The 20,127-nt window shown below is 43.8% G+C and overlaps 2 protein-coding genes and 1 long non-coding RNA gene across 4 annotated transcripts in view; 1 reads left to right on the top strand and 2 right to left on the bottom strand.

Annotated features, from left to right (window-relative positions):
- LOC122666228 overlaps positions 1-4,555 on the bottom strand; it is a 22,189-nt gene extending 17,634 nt beyond the window's left edge. Inside the window, exons 1-2 of the long non-coding RNA XR_006333513.1 lie at positions 4,543-4,555; positions 1,336-1,341 (exon numbers count right to left, since the gene is read on the bottom strand). This is a non-coding gene — a long non-coding RNA (uncharacterized LOC122666228). The remainder of the gene's footprint in view (positions 1-1,335; positions 1,342-4,542) is intronic.
- Positions 1-15,392, bottom strand: part of LOC122666226 (probable amidase At4g34880) — a 33,497-nt gene extending 18,105 nt beyond the window's left edge. Inside the window, exons 1-5 of one of the 2 annotated variants that reach the window (XM_043862380.1) lie at positions 14,816-15,392; positions 14,506-14,720; positions 14,065-14,313; positions 13,545-13,743; positions 12,603-12,876 (exon numbers count right to left, since the gene is read on the bottom strand). In XM_043862380.1, coding sequence (XP_043718315.1) covers positions 12,603-12,876; positions 13,545-13,743; positions 14,065-14,313; positions 14,506-14,720; positions 14,816-15,304 — 1,426 coding nt within the window. In that variant the 5' untranslated portion in view covers positions 15,305-15,392. Of the gene's footprint in view, positions 1-12,315; positions 12,877-13,544; positions 13,744-14,064; positions 14,314-14,505; positions 14,721-14,815 lie in introns of those variants that run through there. The other variant, XM_043862379.1, reaches the window with a different exon arrangement.
- The window catches only part of LOC122666227 (dirigent protein 4), a 20,138-nt gene extending 11 nt beyond the window's left edge, over positions 1-20,127 (top strand). The window contains exons 2-3 of the mRNA XM_043862381.1: positions 1,079-1,089; positions 19,519-20,127. Coding sequence (XP_043718316.1) covers positions 19,540-20,115 — 576 coding nt within the window. The 5' untranslated portion in view covers positions 1,079-1,089; positions 19,519-19,539 and the 3' untranslated portion in view covers positions 20,116-20,127. The remainder of the gene's footprint in view (positions 1-1,078; positions 1,090-19,518) is intronic.

Genomic DNA, 20,127 nt, shown 5'->3' with positions numbered 1-20,127 from the left:
GGAGCCAGAGGTGTCAGACTACAACACTGAGGACAGTGACCCTGAAGTCTTCGGGGACATAGTGACGAGCGCCAGCCTAAGAGTTGACAATACGGACAACAGTGGCCCCATCCACTCACCAAATATCGACTTCGGGGGGTTGGTTGAAATGATGTTCGGCGTGATCCCGACTCAGGTACATATCTCAATGGTGTACATCCTACCAAAGACATTCCAGTATTAGCCCGGCCAGGTGACACAGTTAGAGGGAGACATAGACGAGGGAGGCTCGCATCCAGAGATATTGGGGATAGAACTAGCACCCAATCAAGAACATACAGCGAAGAAGGTGGACTGCAGTGAGCCAGACTAGCAGGGCCCCAAAGACAACGTTAGGACAGTCATCACCAGAGAAACAGAGTACACCTTCGATTATCCAGTGCCACGGGGGAAGGTGACCGACATATTCGAGGAGCCAACTCGTGAGATGACACGGCACCTGAAGACGTTGTACATATAGTCTCATATGGACGGCAAGCCAATAACCAGGGTTTTGGCCGACAATGAAGCGGCTGTAAATATTTTACCCTCACGGATGATGAAACGTCTCGGGAGAGACGAGACCGATTTGCTACCCGCCGATGTATTAGTCACAAATTTCCTGGGCGGCTCCACCAGGCCAAGAGGAGTACTCTCGATCGACCTAAAGGTGGGGAACCATACATCCTTAACGGATTTCTTTGTCATGGACGCCATGGCCAACTACAACGCCCTCCTAGGACGAGACTAGATCAACGCAAATTCATGCGTCCCGTCGTCCTTACACCAGTTCCTAATACTGTGGCGAAAAGGGAATAGTTGGTGATGGCTGATAACTGGCCGTTCATGGTCGACGCCAGCCATACGGAGGCTATCTTGTACGATAGATGCATCAACCCTATCCAGTTCACTAGAGCAGATGAACATGAGAGGCCTACGTCTCTGATTACCTTGTCTACGATCTTAGAAGAAGTATTCCAGTTGAAGGAACCGCAGACGAAAGCCCAGCCGAATCTTGGAGACCGACGAAGGAAGACTGACGAAGACTACCTATGAAGACAAGTGAGAAGGTTGTAGCAGACATAATGCGCCGGATGACAGTTGCAAGCCTGGAGCAGAAGATGTCTCACGAAACAAGATTTGTGGCTAAGGTCACGGCCAAGGAGCAAGCGGTGGCTAGCCCTAAAGTCAAGCTGCAAGATCTACCACCAGCACCGCCGAAGATGGAGGAAACTTTGGCGGAGGTCCAAGATCCCTTGGTAGAAGCAGACTTAGGAACGACCGAGGACCACCGGCCTATTTATGTTAGTGGTCTACTCTCACCTGAGTTAAGGGGGGATATTGTAAGTTTATTGAAGGAATTTAAAGACTATTTCGCTTGGGACTATTCTGAGATACCTGGTTTAGACCGAAAGTTGGTCGAACGTCGGTTGCCCATCAAAGATAACTACAGACCCGTAAAACAGCTACCTAGGCGATTGGCATTGGACATCGTCCTAAAAATCAACGACGAAATTGAACGATTGCTTAAGGCAAGCTTCATCAGGACTGCCAGGTACGTGGAATGGGTGTTGAATATGGTGCCGGTCATAAAGAAGAACGAAAAACTAAGGGTGTGCATTGACTTTAGAGACCTGAACAAGGCCACCCCCAAGGACGAATACCCGATGCCAGTGGCCGACATGCTGGTTGATGCGACCTTAAAAAACCACATCATGTCTTTTATGGACGGCCACGCTGGATATAATCAGATCTTCATCGTGGAAGAGGATGTCCCAAAGACAGCCTTTCGATGCCCGAGCGCTTTAGGGACGTATGAGTGGTTGGTCATGCCGTTGGGGTTGAAGAACGCTGGCGCCACTTACCAGCGAGGAATGAAAACCATTTTTCATGACATGATTGGCACCTTTGTTGAGGTTTACATTGACGATGTTGTGGTCAAGTCGAAGCAGGAGAACGAGCATTTGGAGCACTTGAGCGGGTGTTTTCCAAAATGAGGAGTCACGGCCTAAAGATGAATCCGTTGAAATGTGCCTTCGGGGTAACGACTGGTAACTTCCTGGGGTTTTTGGTTCATCAAAAAAGAATTGAGGTAGACAAGAACAAGGCCGCCTACAAACAAAAAGGAGTTACAGAAGTTCCTGGGATAGGTAAATTTCCTCAGGCGTTTTATTGCCAACTCCGTAGGACAGACAAAGAGGTTTTCTCGTCGTTGCTAAAATTGAAGGCTGACGAGGACTTCAAATGGGAGGTAACCCTCCAGGAGGCATTCGACCAGATAAAGGCCTACTTAACGAAGCCTCCGGTCCTAATGCCTCCAAGGAAAGGAGTACCTCTAAAACTGTACGTGGCCGCAACGGAGGGTTCAATAGAGAGCCTACTCACGGAGGATAACGAGGCCGAGAAAGAGCAGGATGTGTTCTACCTAAGCAGGGCTTTGACAGAAGTAGAGCGGAAGTATCCTACGATCGAAAAGCTTTGTCTGGCATTGTTCTTCTCCTGCAGCAAGCTTAGGTACTATCTATTGCTGGCAACGGTGGACGTGGTCTGCCAGAACGACGTCATCAAGTACATGCTCACACGCCCAATTTCCAGAGGGAGGGTTGGAAAATGGACTCTCGCACTTACTGAGTTCGCCCTCCAATATGTGCCCCAGAAAGCAGTTAAGGGGCAGGCGCTTGTAGATTTTCTGGCAGATCACCCACCCATCGAGGCCGCCAGGGAGGTGATGGAGGTCTCCCTCCTCGGCCTAATGCCGTGGAGGCTTTTCTTCGATGGGTCCATGACCGAGCAGGCGGCCGGGGCAGGAGTTGTCTTGTGGTCACTGTAGACGCTGAATTTTGGCACCTTGGAAGTGTGACTCGACGATGATGATTAAAGCTCGACTGGCTTGCGTGGTGACCAAATGGTAGAAAATTACCAATTTACCCTTACCCCACTTTTTGTAACCAAACTGTCTCAAGTAGAGCCCAAATCTCTAGGATAGCCTTGTTTAACCATTTTAAGCCCACATGTAAAATTTCACTCCAATCTGACGCCTTTTGTCAAAATGACTGTCTTACCCCTGGCCTGGTTCTAGGTATCTGGACTGCCCGATTTGGCCCAAAACACTTTGGATGACCTTATTTGGTCATATTAAGCTTTCACGAAAAGTTTCAGTCAAATCGGATAACTTTTATGAAAATGACCATTTTGCCCTTGGCATGGTTCTTGGTACCCAAGCCACCCGATGTGACCTGAAACCATTTGGATAACTTTATTTGGTCATATTGTGCTTACACATAAAATTTCATGTAATTCCGGTATCATTTGGACCTTGATTAGTGTGAAACACCATTTACGTGCTTTCCTCGATATCCATGCCATTTTTAGGCAAAATCTAACCATATCTGCCACACGGATGGAAAGTACATGTTGAGACCTTTGCGGCGATATGTGGGGCATCAAAATCGGCCATTCGGATCAAAAGATATTGATGTTTGAATGTGGACCTTTAAAATGGAATCTCTAAAAGGAATATATAAAAAAATAAAATAAAATAAAAAATGGGACAAACTGAGTTGACCCGAACCAGGTCAACCCAGCCTGACCCGACCTAGCTAGGACTGTCGGCGGGGGACAAAGCCCCACCATTTAGGCTGAGCCACACAAGGCCCATCACCCATGCCCACCTACCCAGCAGGCCTAGGCACACCCATGCCCAGGCTGCACAACAAGCCTAGGCACACGTAAGCCCAGGCCATCACTCACCTTATCCCCAACCTTTAAGGCCCCAAGGGTCTTTGAGACCTTTCCTCGAACAGATTTTCTCCTATAAATAGGAGGCCATTTGAAGGGTTTAGGGACCGAGAAAATTCATGAAAAAATTATCATTGTGAAGTTCGTTGTCCCCTCTGTCCATCCATTCCAGAAACATCTCCATATCATGCTTCCATAGACATATAAAATTCCTCAAATACCCCTTGTTCACCACTCTTGCCATTCGGGGCAAACACACTTGGAGTGGCTTTCAGTGCCTTCCGGCGATAATTCCGGCCATCCAAGGATATTTAGACTGAGCCCAGAAACTTCCACGCTTCAAGAGTAGGTTTTATATATCTTTATTTAGTTTTTATGTATTTCTTTTGATTTTCTTTAGTTAAAAGAGACTGTTTTCAGTTAAAAAATCTTCAAAAATAACACAAGAGTGGTAAATTTTTGAAAATTTTAGGGAAGATGTTCCCCACTGTGCTTGATGTCCATTAATTTTCTCAAGCTCCAAATCATGGTTTTTGTGATATTTTTGCCCCTGTGAAGGATTTCGGATTATGTAAAACCTGAACCTGTGGGTGGGGATTTGGACAAAATCATTATGACCATGTTAAATATCATGTTTTGATTAGTGGGTGTGGGCTCCGGTTTGATCCAATTCGGATCTGTGATAGGGATTTTGTATTTTTCTTTGTTTTCCCTTTTTTTTAGCATTTCAGAAAATATTAAAAATAGTATAAATGCATAAAAATTCACAAAAAAATTATGAGATACATATTTCATCAAGATTGATTTTATGGGATCATTAATCACTGACATGAATGTTTGATCATTTTCATAGGTGTTCCTTACCATGTTAGGGATGTAGATGTCATTTTTGTATTTGTTGTGAAAATCCAAGAAAATCAGAAAAAAATACATTTCTAAGCATTAAATTCTGTTTTAAGTTGTTTTAGAATGTTTTCATATGCATACTTGCCCACCATGAATCATAACCATGCATGAAAAGTCACTTCTGCCCTCATGGGTATTTTGGTCATTTTGCGACCAAATCATATTTAGGGCCCTGGAAAGGTTTCTATCACTTTATTTGCATGTTTTAACTTTCATAAGCATGTTTTAAGTATAAGTTTGCATTTTCATGCATATTTGTATTTTTGCCTTAATAGGGGCATTTTGGTAATTTTACCACTTTGCAGTATTGTATATATTTTAATGATTCACATGCATGCCATTAATCATGTTTTAATCATTTTAGCATTTAAATGTGATTTCTTGCCTTTGTACATATTTTGGTCCTCTAGGGGTATTTTCATAATTTTGGCCATTTTGGCTCTACATAATCACCTAACTTAGGGATAGTAATTAGGATTAAAACATTAATTTTAATTAGCCTAATTAGGTCCATAATTTCAACAAAGATAATCAAAACACAAAAAATAAAATAGTTTAATTAGGTGCATAATACGCATAACACAACAGTATACAATAGAGTATGGTCTAGGAAGACCGGCCGTCGGCCGGGCGGTTGTTGGGTGCCTAACACCTTCCCAGCCCGTAACTTGACACCTACCCAGAGATCTGGAGCAGACCATCCATTGAGTCATTGGAGTTAATTAGCACCCTTCTCTGAAGAACGGGCACCATTTGTGGGTCCTAGACCCTGATCTAGGTGGCGACTCCCTACACCATCAACAACAATCCCCGCACCGCTCCCACACTCGGGAGCACCACGCCAGAAAGAGGTCGCGGATCGATCTTCATCCGTTGCGCCTACAGTCACTTGAAGGAACGGAGACTCAGGTAGCCTTTCGGCTCGACTTCCCTTGTTCGAACAACCAGGCCGAGTACAAAGCTCTCATATTGGGATTGGGCCTGCTTCTGGGCCTTAAGGCCGACACCGTAGAAATCATCGGAGACTCGCAGTTGGTAATTAAGCAACTGGCCGGGGAGTATCGGTGTGAGAGCGAACACTTGGTGGGCTACCTTGCGCAGGCCAAGAGGCTAATCGAAGGATTCCAGGACGTAGGGGTGCATCACGTCCCACGATCAAGGAATCAGGCCGCGAACGGGTTGGCACAGGCGGTGTCTGGCATCAGTCTGCCAAAGGGCAGTACAAAGAAGACCATCGTCATCAAGAGGCAGGCACGGTCTGTGATCCATGAAGGCAGTTACTTAGAGGTTAATCACGTCGAGGATACACAGCCTGACTGGCGAACACCGATCGTCCAGTACTTGAGCAACCCCGGACTAGGGTTTGACCGAACGATCAGAGATAGGGCCACAGGGTACGTGCTGATTGGGGAAGATCTTTACAAGAAAGGAAGGGATGATCTGTTGCTCAAATGTGTCAGCCTGAATGAGGCAACACTGGTCATGGCCAAAGTTCACGAGGGCATCTGTGGAGCACTCCAAGCCGGGCTAAAGATTAAGTGGTTGATACGACGTCATGGGTATTACTGGCCAACCATGACCACAGACTGCGTCAAATACGCTAAGGGGTGTTGGGCGTGTCAGATTCATGGACTGGTGCAGCGGCTACCAGCAACTGAGTTCAATCCTATGGTCAAGCCATGGCCATTCAGGGGTTGGGCGATGGACCTCATAGGGAAGATTACCCCGCCCGCAACGCGGGGGCATTGTTTCATTATCGTGGCCGGACCATTTCACCAAGTGGGTTGAGGCCATGCCAATGATGGGAGTCAGTCAGGACGAAGTCATCCAATTCCTCAAGAGTCACATCATTCACAGGTTTGGGCTGCCAGAGACCGTTACGTGCGACAACGGGAGCATTTTCGTTGGGGATGAGGTGGTAGTGTTTGCAGCAGAGTTAGGGATAACATTCACCCATTCCACCCCATATTACGCACAAGGCAACGGTCAGGCCGAGGCAAGTAACAAGATTCTCAAGGGATGTTTAGCGAAGGTTGTGGATGACAACCCACGAAGATGGGCAAACATGCTTTCAGAGGTATTGTGGGCATTCAGGATGACACAGCGGACCAGCACGGTCACTACGCCCTTTGCATTGACATACGGTCATGACGCACTGTTACCTATTGAGGTTAGCGTAAGGTCAGCACGGGTGGCATTCCAACAGGGACTCACGCCAACTGCCTACAACGAGGCCATGATGGCTGAGCTCGATGACTTGGAAGAAGAGCGCTTGGCCATGCTAGATAGAATGCAGGTCCAGAAGAGGAAGGTTGCAGCTATTTACAACAAAAGGATATGCCCAAAGCACTTCCAGGAAGGGGACATCGTCCTGAAGGCCATACTCCCGATGGGGACGAAGGATCCTAGGCTGGGCAAGTGGTCCCCAACATGGGAAGGACCTTTTACGGTCTGCCAGGTGCTTCGGGGGAGCCTACAGGTTGCGCGACTTGGAAGAATGCATCCAGATCAGGCCTATCAATGGTAAGTTCCTTAACGTTTTTCATCCTACGATCTGGGATTTGGGGTAAGCAAGACAAGGGGATCGCACCACAGGGGAGAGGCCGCGAGTTAAAGGAAAGCGGGCTTTACTCCTAAGAGAAGTTTAAACACGGCCTGAGTAGGCCGAACAAACAAAGGCTAAAAGGCAAATAGAGTATCATTGTTCTTTTGGCAGGGGAAGGGAAGGCACGCAGGCCTACTTTAAAAAGTCCTGGGGGGGTGGTCTCTTGCAGTTCACTCCACTTCTTTTCCATCACGGTCAGACGTTCCTTGGCTATGGCCAGATTGGCTTCACGGCTCGTCCTCAGTAACTTCAGTTCCTTAACTTGGGCCTTGGCGATCGTTGCATCCACAGATAGGGTCCGAGAGCCAAGGAGTTTTTGCTTGTTGTCCTGGCTCAGGGCGGTCCTCTGCGACCGAAGAGTTGCGAGCTGAGCCTCCAGGTCCAGAATATCCTGATCCATCTGGGCTAAACGATCTTCTCCTTCTTTCACTTCATCCAACACCTTCTTTAGGTCGTCTCGCAGCTTCCGAAAGTGTTCATCCATGGTGTCGGTCTCCTTGAGAAGGGCTTCGAAGCGCTAAACGTTCTAAAGAGCAAGAGGTGCTGAGGTAGTCACATCAAACATAAATGCAACGGCCCCATCCAGCCATTCCACGGCCTCATGGGGACTGAAAGAAGGACTGCAGGAGCACTTTTGCCTCGATCACCTGTGCAGGGATGGAACTGGAGCCCGAGGCGTCGCCTGCATCTTTATCATCCTCAGAAGAGCTCAACTCGGCCAGAAGTGCCTCAAGGCCGACGATCTGAGGAGAAAGGAAGGGTCAGCGTCAACGGAACATGAGAGGGAGCGATGGAGTTAAGAGGCATACCGTAGGGGTCACTGCGGGAGCATGGCCTGGGGAGGATAGAGGCTCCGCATCATGTATCGGGGTTTTGGACCCACTGAGCTCAGTCTCTCCATGACCGCCGGGGGCGTCGCCATTGCTTTCTCCTTCTTCCTCTTCTTCTCCTTCTACTTCTTCTTCGGAGCTAACCTCTGATTCGTGGTGGGAGGAGGAAGCAGATCCAGAGGTGGACGAGCTGGTAACAACGACCTGGGCCGTCTGACTTGGCACGGCCTTTTTTAGGCATACGCTTGATCGTGTACGGTCTTTCACAGAACGGGAAGTAGCTGGAGGAGGTGCAATTGAGCTGAGAGGCTTGGTACTTACAGCCTGACCATGTGAAAACATGCTAGGAACTGCGGCCCGGAGAGGGAAGGCTTTCGCCGGGCTGAGACTCTTGGATTTCTTGCTGACTGGAAGGGGTTCCTCTTCTTCATCGGACTCTTCAGTGTCCTTTGGTGATACACCGTCGTCGCTCCGCGTTGATTGGGCCAAGGAGGTTGGTCGGGCTGGAGACTTGGCTGCGGCCATAAGAGGTGTCAGTCCAAAAGCGGGTAAGAGTGATAAAGAAAGGGAGACCAGGCATAATGCTTACCTGTGGCTGGCTTAGGTTGTCAGTTTTTTCCACTTGGAAGCAGTTGATTGATGGTTGGCAGTGCCCGAGGCCGACGGAGGGCGCTTGTTGCCTTTGGGGTAAGACCGGAATGAGAGCAGAGAGGCAAAGTATTCACCCCACCAGGCTATGAAGTCTTCTGTCACTATGGGCTCCAGGAGGAAGTACTGCAGATCAAACTTGGAGAGAACCAGGGCATTCAAGGCCGAGGAGTGGAGAAGGACAGCCACCTTTGAGTAAACTACTCTTTCGAACTCACAGTCTATAACTGAATAGAAATTGGGACAGGGGATCATCTGGCGCAGACCGAACTGACGCGCATAAAAGTGGGGGTTGTACAGTTCAAACCCACATGTGTTGTTGCCGGATGGTTCCAGAGTCACGTCAATATGCAAGTCTCGGCAAACTAGAAACCTGGCCCACAGGACCTGGGTCGATGGAGGACAGTCCATGGCCAGGGAGAGCCATTCAGGGATGGCATCCCGTGACTCGAAGGGAAGGAAGAAGCTACCGCTGGAATCAGGCTTAAAGGAGGAGAAGAACTGGTAATACTCTTGAAGGGACTTCAAATCATGAGAGGGAGAAGAAGCATACAAGTACCCAGCCACAGAGCAAACTGGGAGTGGTGAGGGTACAACATACAGGTCGATGAAATAGGCGCGAAGCCACATTTGGAGTACCCAGAAGGGGCCACCACCATAGTCAAAATCAGACTCTGTAATATCATGGCAGCCCCAGAAGAAGGCGGCCAGGGCAAAGGAGGCCAAATCAATCACTCGGCCTCGTGCCAGAGCATTGGTGAGGCGGAGATAGGTCTTCAAGATTTTGTTAGAACGGACACAGGCTACATAGCGACAGATCCAAAAGAGGAAGAAGGCTGTGAGCTCCCGGGCTGAAACAGAGCAGCGGGTCTGGCGGTAGGTGCGCAAGTAATGGCTATAACTGGCCGACTTAGAGAATTCCAGGCCGTGGTCAACCTCGTTGTCATGGGCATCGGTCTGACCTGCTGATGAGCAGTTGAATTCCTCCCCTTCGGCCTTCAGGCGGGTCAAGGCTCCAACGTCCAAGAGGGTAGGGCCTGTCGAAATGGAAGGTGTTGGATGACCGTGACCAGAATTGAAGGGCGGCCATGAGCAAGGGATGATCTAGAGGGACTGGAGTGGTCGAAAGCTGTATGGCATGGAGGACGCCGAGGTTGATCAACAAGTCGAAGCGATCACAGGCCACCCGGTCAACCCAAGTCTTCCAATCTGGAAGAAAGTGAAGCCAGAGTCGCGCGAAAGCCTTCTCCTTAAGCTGCAAGGGGGTAGGGTTTTGGAAGAGTAGTTGCTCCTGGTCGTATTTGGGGAAATTCGATACATCGGTAGGGCGAGAAGTGAATGCAAGGCCTAGTGTGTAGACGGAGGGCTTGGAACAAGGAATCAGTACCTCAGGCTAGACCGAACGGGGCAGGAGCGAGCGTTTTTGCGCCAAAAGGTTTTCCACCTCTTCTTCCGTAGACAAAGCTACAGGTTTTCGGGCCATGGCAAGCAGAGGGGAGCAAGAATGTAATGGTGGAGGATGATGCGTCGAGTGGAGCAGAAATGAGAAGAGGAGAAGAGTTCGTTGACCTCTCGGAAATCGGCGAAGGTTTAAATGGGAGCTAGAAGTTGTGCCATCATTATGGTGCCAGGGTTTAAAATTCAAAACCCTAACGGCTCGAGGAGATGAAGCGTCGAAGGACCGAAGAGGGTGGCCTTGGAGGGAGCAGTTGCGCAGACTGATGACTGCCAAGGCTTATCTAATATAAGGGAGAAGGCTTATCTGTGGGGACACACAACACATCTGACAACCAGCATTTCGTCTTTATTCATTTTGCATTTTACTTTTACTTGTTTGCTCTGCATTTCGTTATTGCTTTTTGTTATTTGAGGCTAAAGGGAATGTACGGTCACATACTAAAGACAACAGGGGTGCATGCGCAAGGCTCACACTTGTATCTGGTATGACTAGTTAATGTATTTACTATTTCAGTTCATTGTTGTTTGTGTCTCAAGGTTCTTTCCCTTTTTATTTGAGCAATAGCATTTCGGGCTGCAGTTCGTAGTTCGTTGGCTTAACCCAAAAGACCTTAGAGCTGCTCAAGCAAGAGGGAAACCTATTAGCCTAGTAAGGAGTCAGATCAGGCTGTTCTCGGCCTCGTTTGAATCTGCGCAAAGGTTCTGGCATGCCCACACTATTCGCACCTCGTGTGTATCTCCGCGTGTGAGTGTTGGGCAGTTTTACCACCAACAGTGACATAACCTTTTCAAATCACTTGAAACTTTTAAGATAGATGTGTTTTATCATTTTGAGCATATTTCTAGCCTTTGGTGCAAACTGCAAAGACGGCATTGTTTGGCTATTTTTAATATATATAAAAATCTTATTTGTGGGTCCCCCTCTTCTATTGCAAATTTGGCTATGTTCCTAGAAGACCTTTTGTCTATCTCCACATCACTATACAGTAGTTGGAAATACCTTATTTCCAACGTTATATAACTCGTGAAAATCCGACAGCAAGATTGCAAGATAATGTCGTCTCAAGTTCACTGCGCTGAATTAGGTTTTCCGGCAAAAATTGGGGTTTCTGGTTTGCAGCCACTCGGGGACACTGCCCCATTTGCCTTTTTGACTATTTTACCCCTTCCACCTTGCTTTACTATAAATAGAGCTTTCCTCAATACAAATAATATAGTTCAGAATTCCATAGTTCATAAAATAACTCTGAAACACCCAGAGAAGAGCAAAAATCCCAAAAACTAGGAAAATACCCAAGATCTCCATTGGACATGGAATTTTGCCAAAAATAGACTAATGTCATCTATTAAAGATTTAGAGTTGATTTTCTTCCCCAAAAAGGAGAAACATTTATGGTCTTAGAGGTATTAGGAAGAATCTCCCCGCAGGTACTCTTGTACCTACGTACAATAACTGATATAGTAAATGGATACGAATTTGCATACTAGTGAATCCACTCCAAATTCACTCCATTTGCATCCTTACTTGTCTATGAAACCCAGCCTGCTGGTCATTCAAATGGTCAAGACACCTCCCCCCACCTCAGTATAAAAAAAGGATACCAGGTAATATTTTTGTTGTCAATGTTTCAAATTTTAAAATCAAATTTAGTTGTGTACCCTCTCATTCGTGGATTCGGATCCTCTGTAGCCGGCAATTGTGTTGCGTACAACCCACAAACCAACACGTGGATTTCATTCCAATCCAATGGTTGGTAGATGAGCTCAATTCAAACTTCAAAATTACCGCTCAAAATCCAATGGTTCGTCTCCAGAGAAGAGAAGTCAACATTGTGAGGGCAAAGGGCATCAGACCCTCCCTCTCCCCCTCCCTCTCGAAAGGAAAAGAGATCACCTCAAAAGGTCTCAAGGGACTGAGAGTCACCACCTAAATAGGTCTAGGATCCTAACTAAAAAAGTAATAATAAAATGACTTCATTCTAAACTGATCTAACCCACACACACTTCAGGGGTTGATTTGTTACATAGGTAAAAAGAAAACAATTTTCTGAGAAAATCTCTCCCTGAATTCTTTTTTCTTATTTGTACTAAAGTTGTCATAATACTCTTAACGATACAAGAGTACCCCTACAGGTATCTAGCAATAAGATCATATGTTGGTACCTGAGATATTTCCCTGGATAGAACAGAGTTCATGCTTTCAACTATATTGTCTAAGAAACAAGCAGTGGAGTGCTTGAGTTCCTGCTTTTACCTCAAACAGGAATTCTGTAGCAATTCAAATTATGCAGCTTGAGACGGTATAATTGGGGGCTTCCTTATTTTGGTTGCTTGTTCAAATGAATAAGCAATCTCTATCAGTTTTCCCTCTGATCCTTTGAGTCCACCAAACAGGATACCAATGGGATAACCCTTGGGATCAGAACCTGCAGGAATATCTCTAGGGTCAAAACCTGCAGGTACTGTTATGCCGGGATGCCCTCCAATTGCTATAATGGTTGCTCCAGCGTGTTCTGGAGCCACAAAGGCATCCAAGTCATTATCCTTCATGAACTTCTCGAAGCCCTTTACAAAGTTTTCTAACTTCTGGATTGCCTCTGTATATGCATTACTTGGCAGGACAGTTGCTTGGGCATCTTCAAAAAAATCCTGTCCATATTCCTCCAACATTTCCTGCATGTAAGAAAAATAATTTGTAAGGGGGCAACGAGGACTTGATTCCAGTATTTGAAGGGGGAAAAATTTATCTTCCAAGTTTCATTTTTTCCTAAATAGAATGAGTTGTATTGAACCTTTCTTTTTTTAGTCCCCTATTATCTTTGTGAAAACTGTTTATAGTGTAAGATAGTATAATTGTATTCTGATGCACAATTTTCCTCAGATAACCAACCGATTTGATGCTAAGAAATTGTATTGCCTGCAGGAAGCTATCCAAAGGTTGTAAAAACATGTAAACTTCTAACAGGTTATTAGCTGTAGCATATATTTCCTCGAACTGCTTTAAAAATAAACTACAAAATGAAAAAGTCTTGAATCCGGACAGGGTTTATCATAAAGAATAACCCATTTCCTTGAAATGTTTTCCACACAGAAATATATGTCAGCAGAATTCAGTATCTTAGACAACCAAGATTTGATATTACTGATACCATAAGTATAAATAGACATCAATAAAAGCAACAACACTGTATTGATGTAAATACGATCAAGTTGTTGAGCAATTCATATAGCAGAGGTTCATGTGTGTAGGATACCATGACTGACACAGGCTGCTTCTGTGTCGTGGGTAAATAAACTATAAAAGAAATAAATGACCAAGGTCCAATGACATGAATACTTACCTCTGTTGCATGTTCTTTATTGTAGGCAATGACATCAGCTAATGACCTGACCGGGGATTCAAGCAAGTTGGAGAAGTAAGCATTTAGATCACGCTTGATCTCATGCTTAAAAGCTACCGATTCACCACTTTTATCTGGTGCCACGATTGTGTCAAAGTCAGGTACCACAAGGTCATCTAACACAACAGCTCCTTTCTCCCTAACATCAAAACAGACGAGATAAAACATAATCAGACAGCTGGAATTACAAAATGTCAAAAACTTGGGCAGTGGCTTGATTTTGGTGCCATTATATAACAGTCCTAACACTGAATATCCAAGGGGTGTTAGTCATATGTTGGACAATGAATGACCGAAATGTTTACACCAATGAGGTTGTGAACTATTGGATTAGGTCTTAGCTCTTAGTAGTAAGAGAATGTTGTCTTGAACATGAGGTGCAATACGGCCAGGAGATTTTATGCTAATATAACCAAGACAGAAACCTGAAGGAGCAGCAACATGACAAATATATCCTTACCTTAAGGTTTTGAGATTATTTTGAAAGATATTTGGTACTGGGGAATCAGTATCGTTATCATATATAGGTTTGAAATGGTGCCATAGGTTTGCTATTTTCTTTCCGCTGAGTCCATCAATTGTCAGGAACTGCTTGTATCCATCAGCTGGAATGTATTGGGCAGCATCAAGGGTTATCTTGTCTCGCGGGTCATAACCAACAATTACATCAAGCACATGCACAGCATCAGACACTGTCCTTGCAATGGGACTGCCAAGGGAAAATTGATAGACAGAATCAAATAAGCAACACACTACTATATATTTGAATCTCCTCAAACAAATTGATTTGGCCCTTCCAATAGTTTCCCATAAGATAAAGCAGCTCAAATATGACTGCTTTGTATCATCAAAATCACAAGCTCAAGGGCAAAAAGGAATAGAAAGTTGGATCCAAGCTTACCCAACAGTGTCCTGTCTAAGGGTCAATGGTATAACCCCAGACCTACTAGTAAGACCAACAGTTGGCTTGATGCCCACAACACCATTAACACTGCAAGGTTGAATAATGGAGAGATCAGTTTCTGTTCCCAGGGAAACAGTCACCAAGTTTGCTGCAACACTAACTGCAGATCCAGTGCTCGAACTTCCCTGGAAAGCGTCTTCTTGATATGGGTTCTGACACCATCAGGATCCAATAAGGAAAGGAAACACAATTTCAGGACTCAGAACAATGGAAATGATAAATACAAATTAATGGATTAACAGCTCACCTGCACTGTACCACCTCTCGCACTCCAACCGGGCTGCATACTTGTAGACCGCCCATTCGCCCACTCTGTAAGGCCAGCTTTGCCCAATATGATAGCTCCTGCCTTCCTAAGTCTGTCAACAACCCCTGCATCTCGAGGGACGACAGAACCAACGAGTGCCAAAGACCCGGATGTCGTCTCCAGTTTATCCTTGGTTGCAATATTGTCCTTAAGCAGCACTGGAATCCCTCGTAGTTTAGCACAATCTGGGACTGGGGGTTCTTCACAATCACAATCTGGGAAGCAGCGGGTTTGTGATCTTCTTAGGCGTAGATCTCCCTCGCTCAGGGCTAGAGCATCAGGGTTCACCAGGATCACAGCATGAATTATAGGGTTCCATTTTTCAATGGCATCTTTGTAGTACTGAACAAGTTGTTTCGATGTGAGGGAATTTTGTTTGAAAGCCAACTGAATCTCATCAATGGTCGCTTCTTCGAACTCGAACACCATTGATGAAACTTTGAAGAATGAGCAGATTTGGATACCGAACTACTCTTGTAGCAGATTTTCCTAAATGAAATAAGATTAGTAAATGTTTAAACTGATAAGAAATTTGAAACTTGGGTAGAACAATCCTGATCTAAAATACTTGATGATCTGTGATAATCAGTTAAGCCATTAGGTATGCGCTTGTCCATCAAAAAAGGTTGATTGAGAAAAAGAAGAAGAATATGGCATATGTTTACATCTTCGATGTGAGAGAAATTTTTAACACCAATTTCGTATCCCTTCTTGGCTTTCAGTTTCATGGAAGAATCATGTGACTGACAGATACAATGGATGGGAATTGGATTAACAGAAACTGATAATAAAGAAAGAGAGAAGTGAAGTACTTACTACTTCAGTCACCAAGTTTTCTGACAGAGCAAAGGGAAGAGACAGATAAGACTCCTTTCTTACAGAGACCAAAATCCAAAAATCAAAACAGAGACTACCATTTCCCATCAAGGAGGCTAAGAAGTGTTTTTTTATGAAAGAGGATAAGAAGAAAATTGGAAAGTGAGCTTGGTGAGACAAATCTGAGTCGTATTGTTTTGTTTTGAGCAGTTGTCCATACTCCATAGGGTCTCTTTATACAGGACCACCTATTAACATGTTTGATAAAGCTGAGATTGTTAAAATAAGACTTCCAAAAATCTAAAGACTACAAAGGATGCATAACAATGGGGTACATGACAATAAATGAGAGGCTATAAGATTGAATTTAAGTATAGAATTTAACAAATGACCCATCCAAACCATTCTCTAGATATCCAATGGTCAGATTTATCATGTTACCTTGTATTATTAATCCACATGGCACAACTAGATGGGCCACCCAATCACCAACAGATATTCAATAGACAAACCTCTTGCCTTGTTTTATGTTTAGTTTATGTGAGGAAGATCGTTGACAGGTTGCACAGCCCTTGCACCAACGCGAGGGCCAATCTGCTAGATGCCCAACGCTCGCCACAAAGCCTAGAACTTTCTTTTTCCTTTTGTTTATTTACTTTTGGTGTTGATTAGGATTGGAGTTTATTGGGCACTGAAAGTTGGGATCATGCATAATATAGTAAGGATGTGGATCCAATATAGTAATTGTCTACAGACAAGCATCCCCCTTCTCTCAATCTTCTCAGTCATCTCAGTCTTGAAGTATTGAAGAATTTTTTGGGAAAAAGATCTCTACTTGGTATTGTTTCCTACGCTCTCTAATGGGTGAGCACATCTACGTATCTACCCAGGGGGTAGAGGCGTCATCTCATGGTGTCCTGTGAGAGAGTCTAGGAAAAACCACCAAATAAAGATCTCTTGCCCGAATTATTCAAAAAAAAAAAAAAAAAAAACATTAACTGGGCGAGTGCTGCAATGTATTGCCCCTGCACCCAGACACAGGGTGCGCGAATAAGGTATTGAATATCCATCATCTTCAAATGACTACGATTATGCTCCAGCTCCACATTTGAAGGCACATTAGGTGACTGGGATTTATGTGAGACACCGTATTGATTCAGTTGAATTAAAGTCCATGTCCGTGGAGTCACTTAACTGATCCCATGTAAAAGTTGTGCAATAACGGATTGTGCTGAGGAGTCACATTACTAATCCAAATGAGGTAATGAGTTGGCAAAGGGTCTCTAGTCTAGAATCTAGATCAGCTGAATTTTTAAGGATTCTAAAGAATCATTTGACTGGGCCACCCAATCAGGAGTGGTTTAACGTATGGAAGACCGACGAATTAGTCCATTGCTAGGAAAAAAAAAATTTCCAATTTTATTTTAATAAGATTATGAATTGTCTTGTTTTAATTCGATGATTTTTAACTGTAAATTTTTCTCTGATTCTACTCCGGTAATACAGTTTCCTTTGATACATACTACTGATGGTAATATTTTGAGAGTTAGTCATGTTATTATAATCGATTGTGTGCGTTTGTCGCCAATCACCTGTCTCTTTATTGCTACGTGGATCATAGTATGCTCTTGTGGCCAGTAACCCTTGGGAAAATATCTCTTGTGATTTCTTGATCGGTATAGTTTTCTTAGTACCTTTAATAAGAGGAGGGTAGACCCATCAAGATAGAGTTTGCGATCAAGGGTGGAATGGTCATTGTGCCCCTTTGTTAAGAAATCCCAAAAATTGTACCGGACAAAGAATTGTAGGGAATAAAGATCCAATAACCCCTTGTTTTGTCACCACGTACGTCGATTGATATTGATCGAAAATTGCTATGCCATTCAATATTGTGTCGTTGACCATGTCTTCATGGCATTTAATCCGTGCCAATCACATGTACTGGTGCGTTTTGCTGCATTTATTGATTTCTTCTATCTACAACTCTCTGATCATCCCAAAAGAGCGCATATCCAGTTTGCATCATATATATTTCATGCGTTGTGTTTAGCCGTATTGTAATTTGGAGAGTTCATGAGTTCCGATCTGTTTATAATGCGTTTGTCAATGGAGCCTCTCTTGCACCCCTGGGTGAGGTGTCGGTAGTATTTATCGGGATGTAACAAAATTCTGTCGTCCCAAGTTCACTGTGCTGAATTTAGGTTTTCCGGCAAAAATTGGAGGTTCTGGTTTGCAGCCACTCGGGGACACCGCCTATCTGCCTTTTGACCATTTTACCCCTTCCCCCTTGCTATACTATAAATACAGCCTTCCCCAATACCAAAATAAGAAAGAAAAAAAAAGAAGAGTTCATATTCCATAGTTCATTAAAAAACTCTGAAACCCCACCCCCCCCCCCCCCCCAGAGAAGAAAAAATTTCCTTATTCCAAAAAATAGAAAAATACCCAAAATCTCCCTTGGATATGGAATTTCGTCAAAAATTCAATGAGAATGTATTTTTCTACATTCTTTTTCCTGTGTCTTTTCATCTTGGATATAGAATTTCACTGAAAATAGACTAGTGTCATCTATTAGAGTTCATTTTCTTCCCCCAAAAGGAGAAACATTTATGATCTTAGACCCTTATCTACGTCGAGGGCGGTATTAGGAAGAATCTCCCCGCAGGCACCCGTGTACGGTTGTACCTACAATAACGGATATAGTAAATAGATATACTAATTTGTATACCGGTGAATCCACTCCAAATTCACTCTATTTGTATCCTTAGTTTTCTACGAAACCCAGCCTACTGGTCAATCAAATGGTCAAACTACACACCTCCCACCACCTCACTAGAAAAAAAAAAAAAAAAAAAAAAAAAAGAAGGATACTAGGTTTTTGATTGTCGATATTTCAAATTTTAAAAGCAAATTTAGTTGTATACCCTCTCATTCGTGGATTCGGATCCTCTGTGGCATGAGGTTGAGTAGTAATTATGTTGCGTTCAACCCACAGGCTGGCACATTGATTTCATTCCAATCCAATGGTTGGTATGTGGTTGCCTGACATTTTTTAATTTTGATCTACCAACCATTGGATTGGAATGAAATCAATGTGCTAGCTTGTAGGTTGAATGCAACACGATTGCTGCTCAACCCCAGGCGGCAGAGGAACCATATCACTCATTCATTGGTGTTTTACGTATCCTTTTTTATTTTTTACTTCTAATTTCTTGCCAATATCCATTTGGACTGTTTTACCAACAAAAAAAAATCCATTTAGACTGAACCATTCCATAATTAGGGGATTGTATTAGATATTTAACTGATACACCCAAAGCTTCAGAGCTATTGGAACCCGTTAAGCCCTTAACCTATCCTATACTAGGTTAGATCGACCCCATTAGGCATATAACAATTGTGGCATATCTTTAATCCTTCTATAGTTTCCATAGTGGACATACTGTCTGGAAAATTACCATATTGTACATTTAAGGAAGGAATATTTTCCTTATTGCCCCAAATATTCTACTACATCTTCTGTAATCTAATAATTTAATGGACACGGATTAATCCAATAAAGACAATCTTTGACCGAATATTTTATTTCTTATTATGTGTCTCAAACAATTATCAACATCCAAAGAAACGTCAAACCCCTCTCTATATTACCTTTAAAAAAAATTAATAGCTTCCAAAAATAAAAATAAAAATTTGAAAATGAATATTTAAAATCCCATTAATAATTAGTTTCTTTTTTGAAGCAAATCAATTATTAATAGCTTTTAATCTAATACTTTGACTTATATAAATTCACAAGCCCCCCTCTCTCAATTATTCATTCTCAAAGAAGAAGAAGAAGAAAAAAGATGGACATGAAAGAAGTGATGTTGGCTATTCTTTGTGGTTTGCTTCTCTGCTTGTCAACACTCCCTACCCACTCAGCATACTACACAGAGAAATTAAACCATGAGGAAATGAAAGAAAAAGTGACAGAGCTTCACTTCTTTCTACATGATACCCTCAGTGGCAAGAACCCAACTGCAGTTCTGGTTGCCCATTCCAACAACACCAATGGTGATGATCTCAAGTCTACAACACCATTCGGAAGCGTTTACGCCACTAATGATCCTTTAACAGAAGGTCCGGAATTGACATCGAAGGTGATCGGTAACGCGCAAGGTTTATATGTTTCATCTGGTCAAGATACTTTGTCACTTGTTTTATATGTTGATTTTGGGTTCACAACAGGGGAATACAATGGAAGCTCTATTAGTGTCTTTTCAAGAAATCCAGTTACAGAAGGTGATAGGGAACTTGCAGTTGTTGGTGGTAGAAATAAGTTTAGAATGGCTAGAGGGTTTGCCAATCTTAAGACACAGTACTTGAATGTCACTAATGGAGATGCTGTAATTGAGTATAAGGTTACTGTGTTCCATTACTGAATTTAGATTTAG

Source organism: Telopea speciosissima, chromosome 6 (genome assembly GCF_018873765.1).
Source record: "Telopea speciosissima isolate NSW1024214 ecotype Mountain lineage chromosome 6, Tspe_v1, whole genome shotgun sequence".
NCBI lineage: Eukaryota > Viridiplantae > Streptophyta > Magnoliopsida > Proteales > Proteaceae > Telopea > Telopea speciosissima.
The sequence above is the reverse complement of the archived record's forward strand: the minus strand, read 5'-3'. Positions and strand labels throughout refer to the sequence as shown.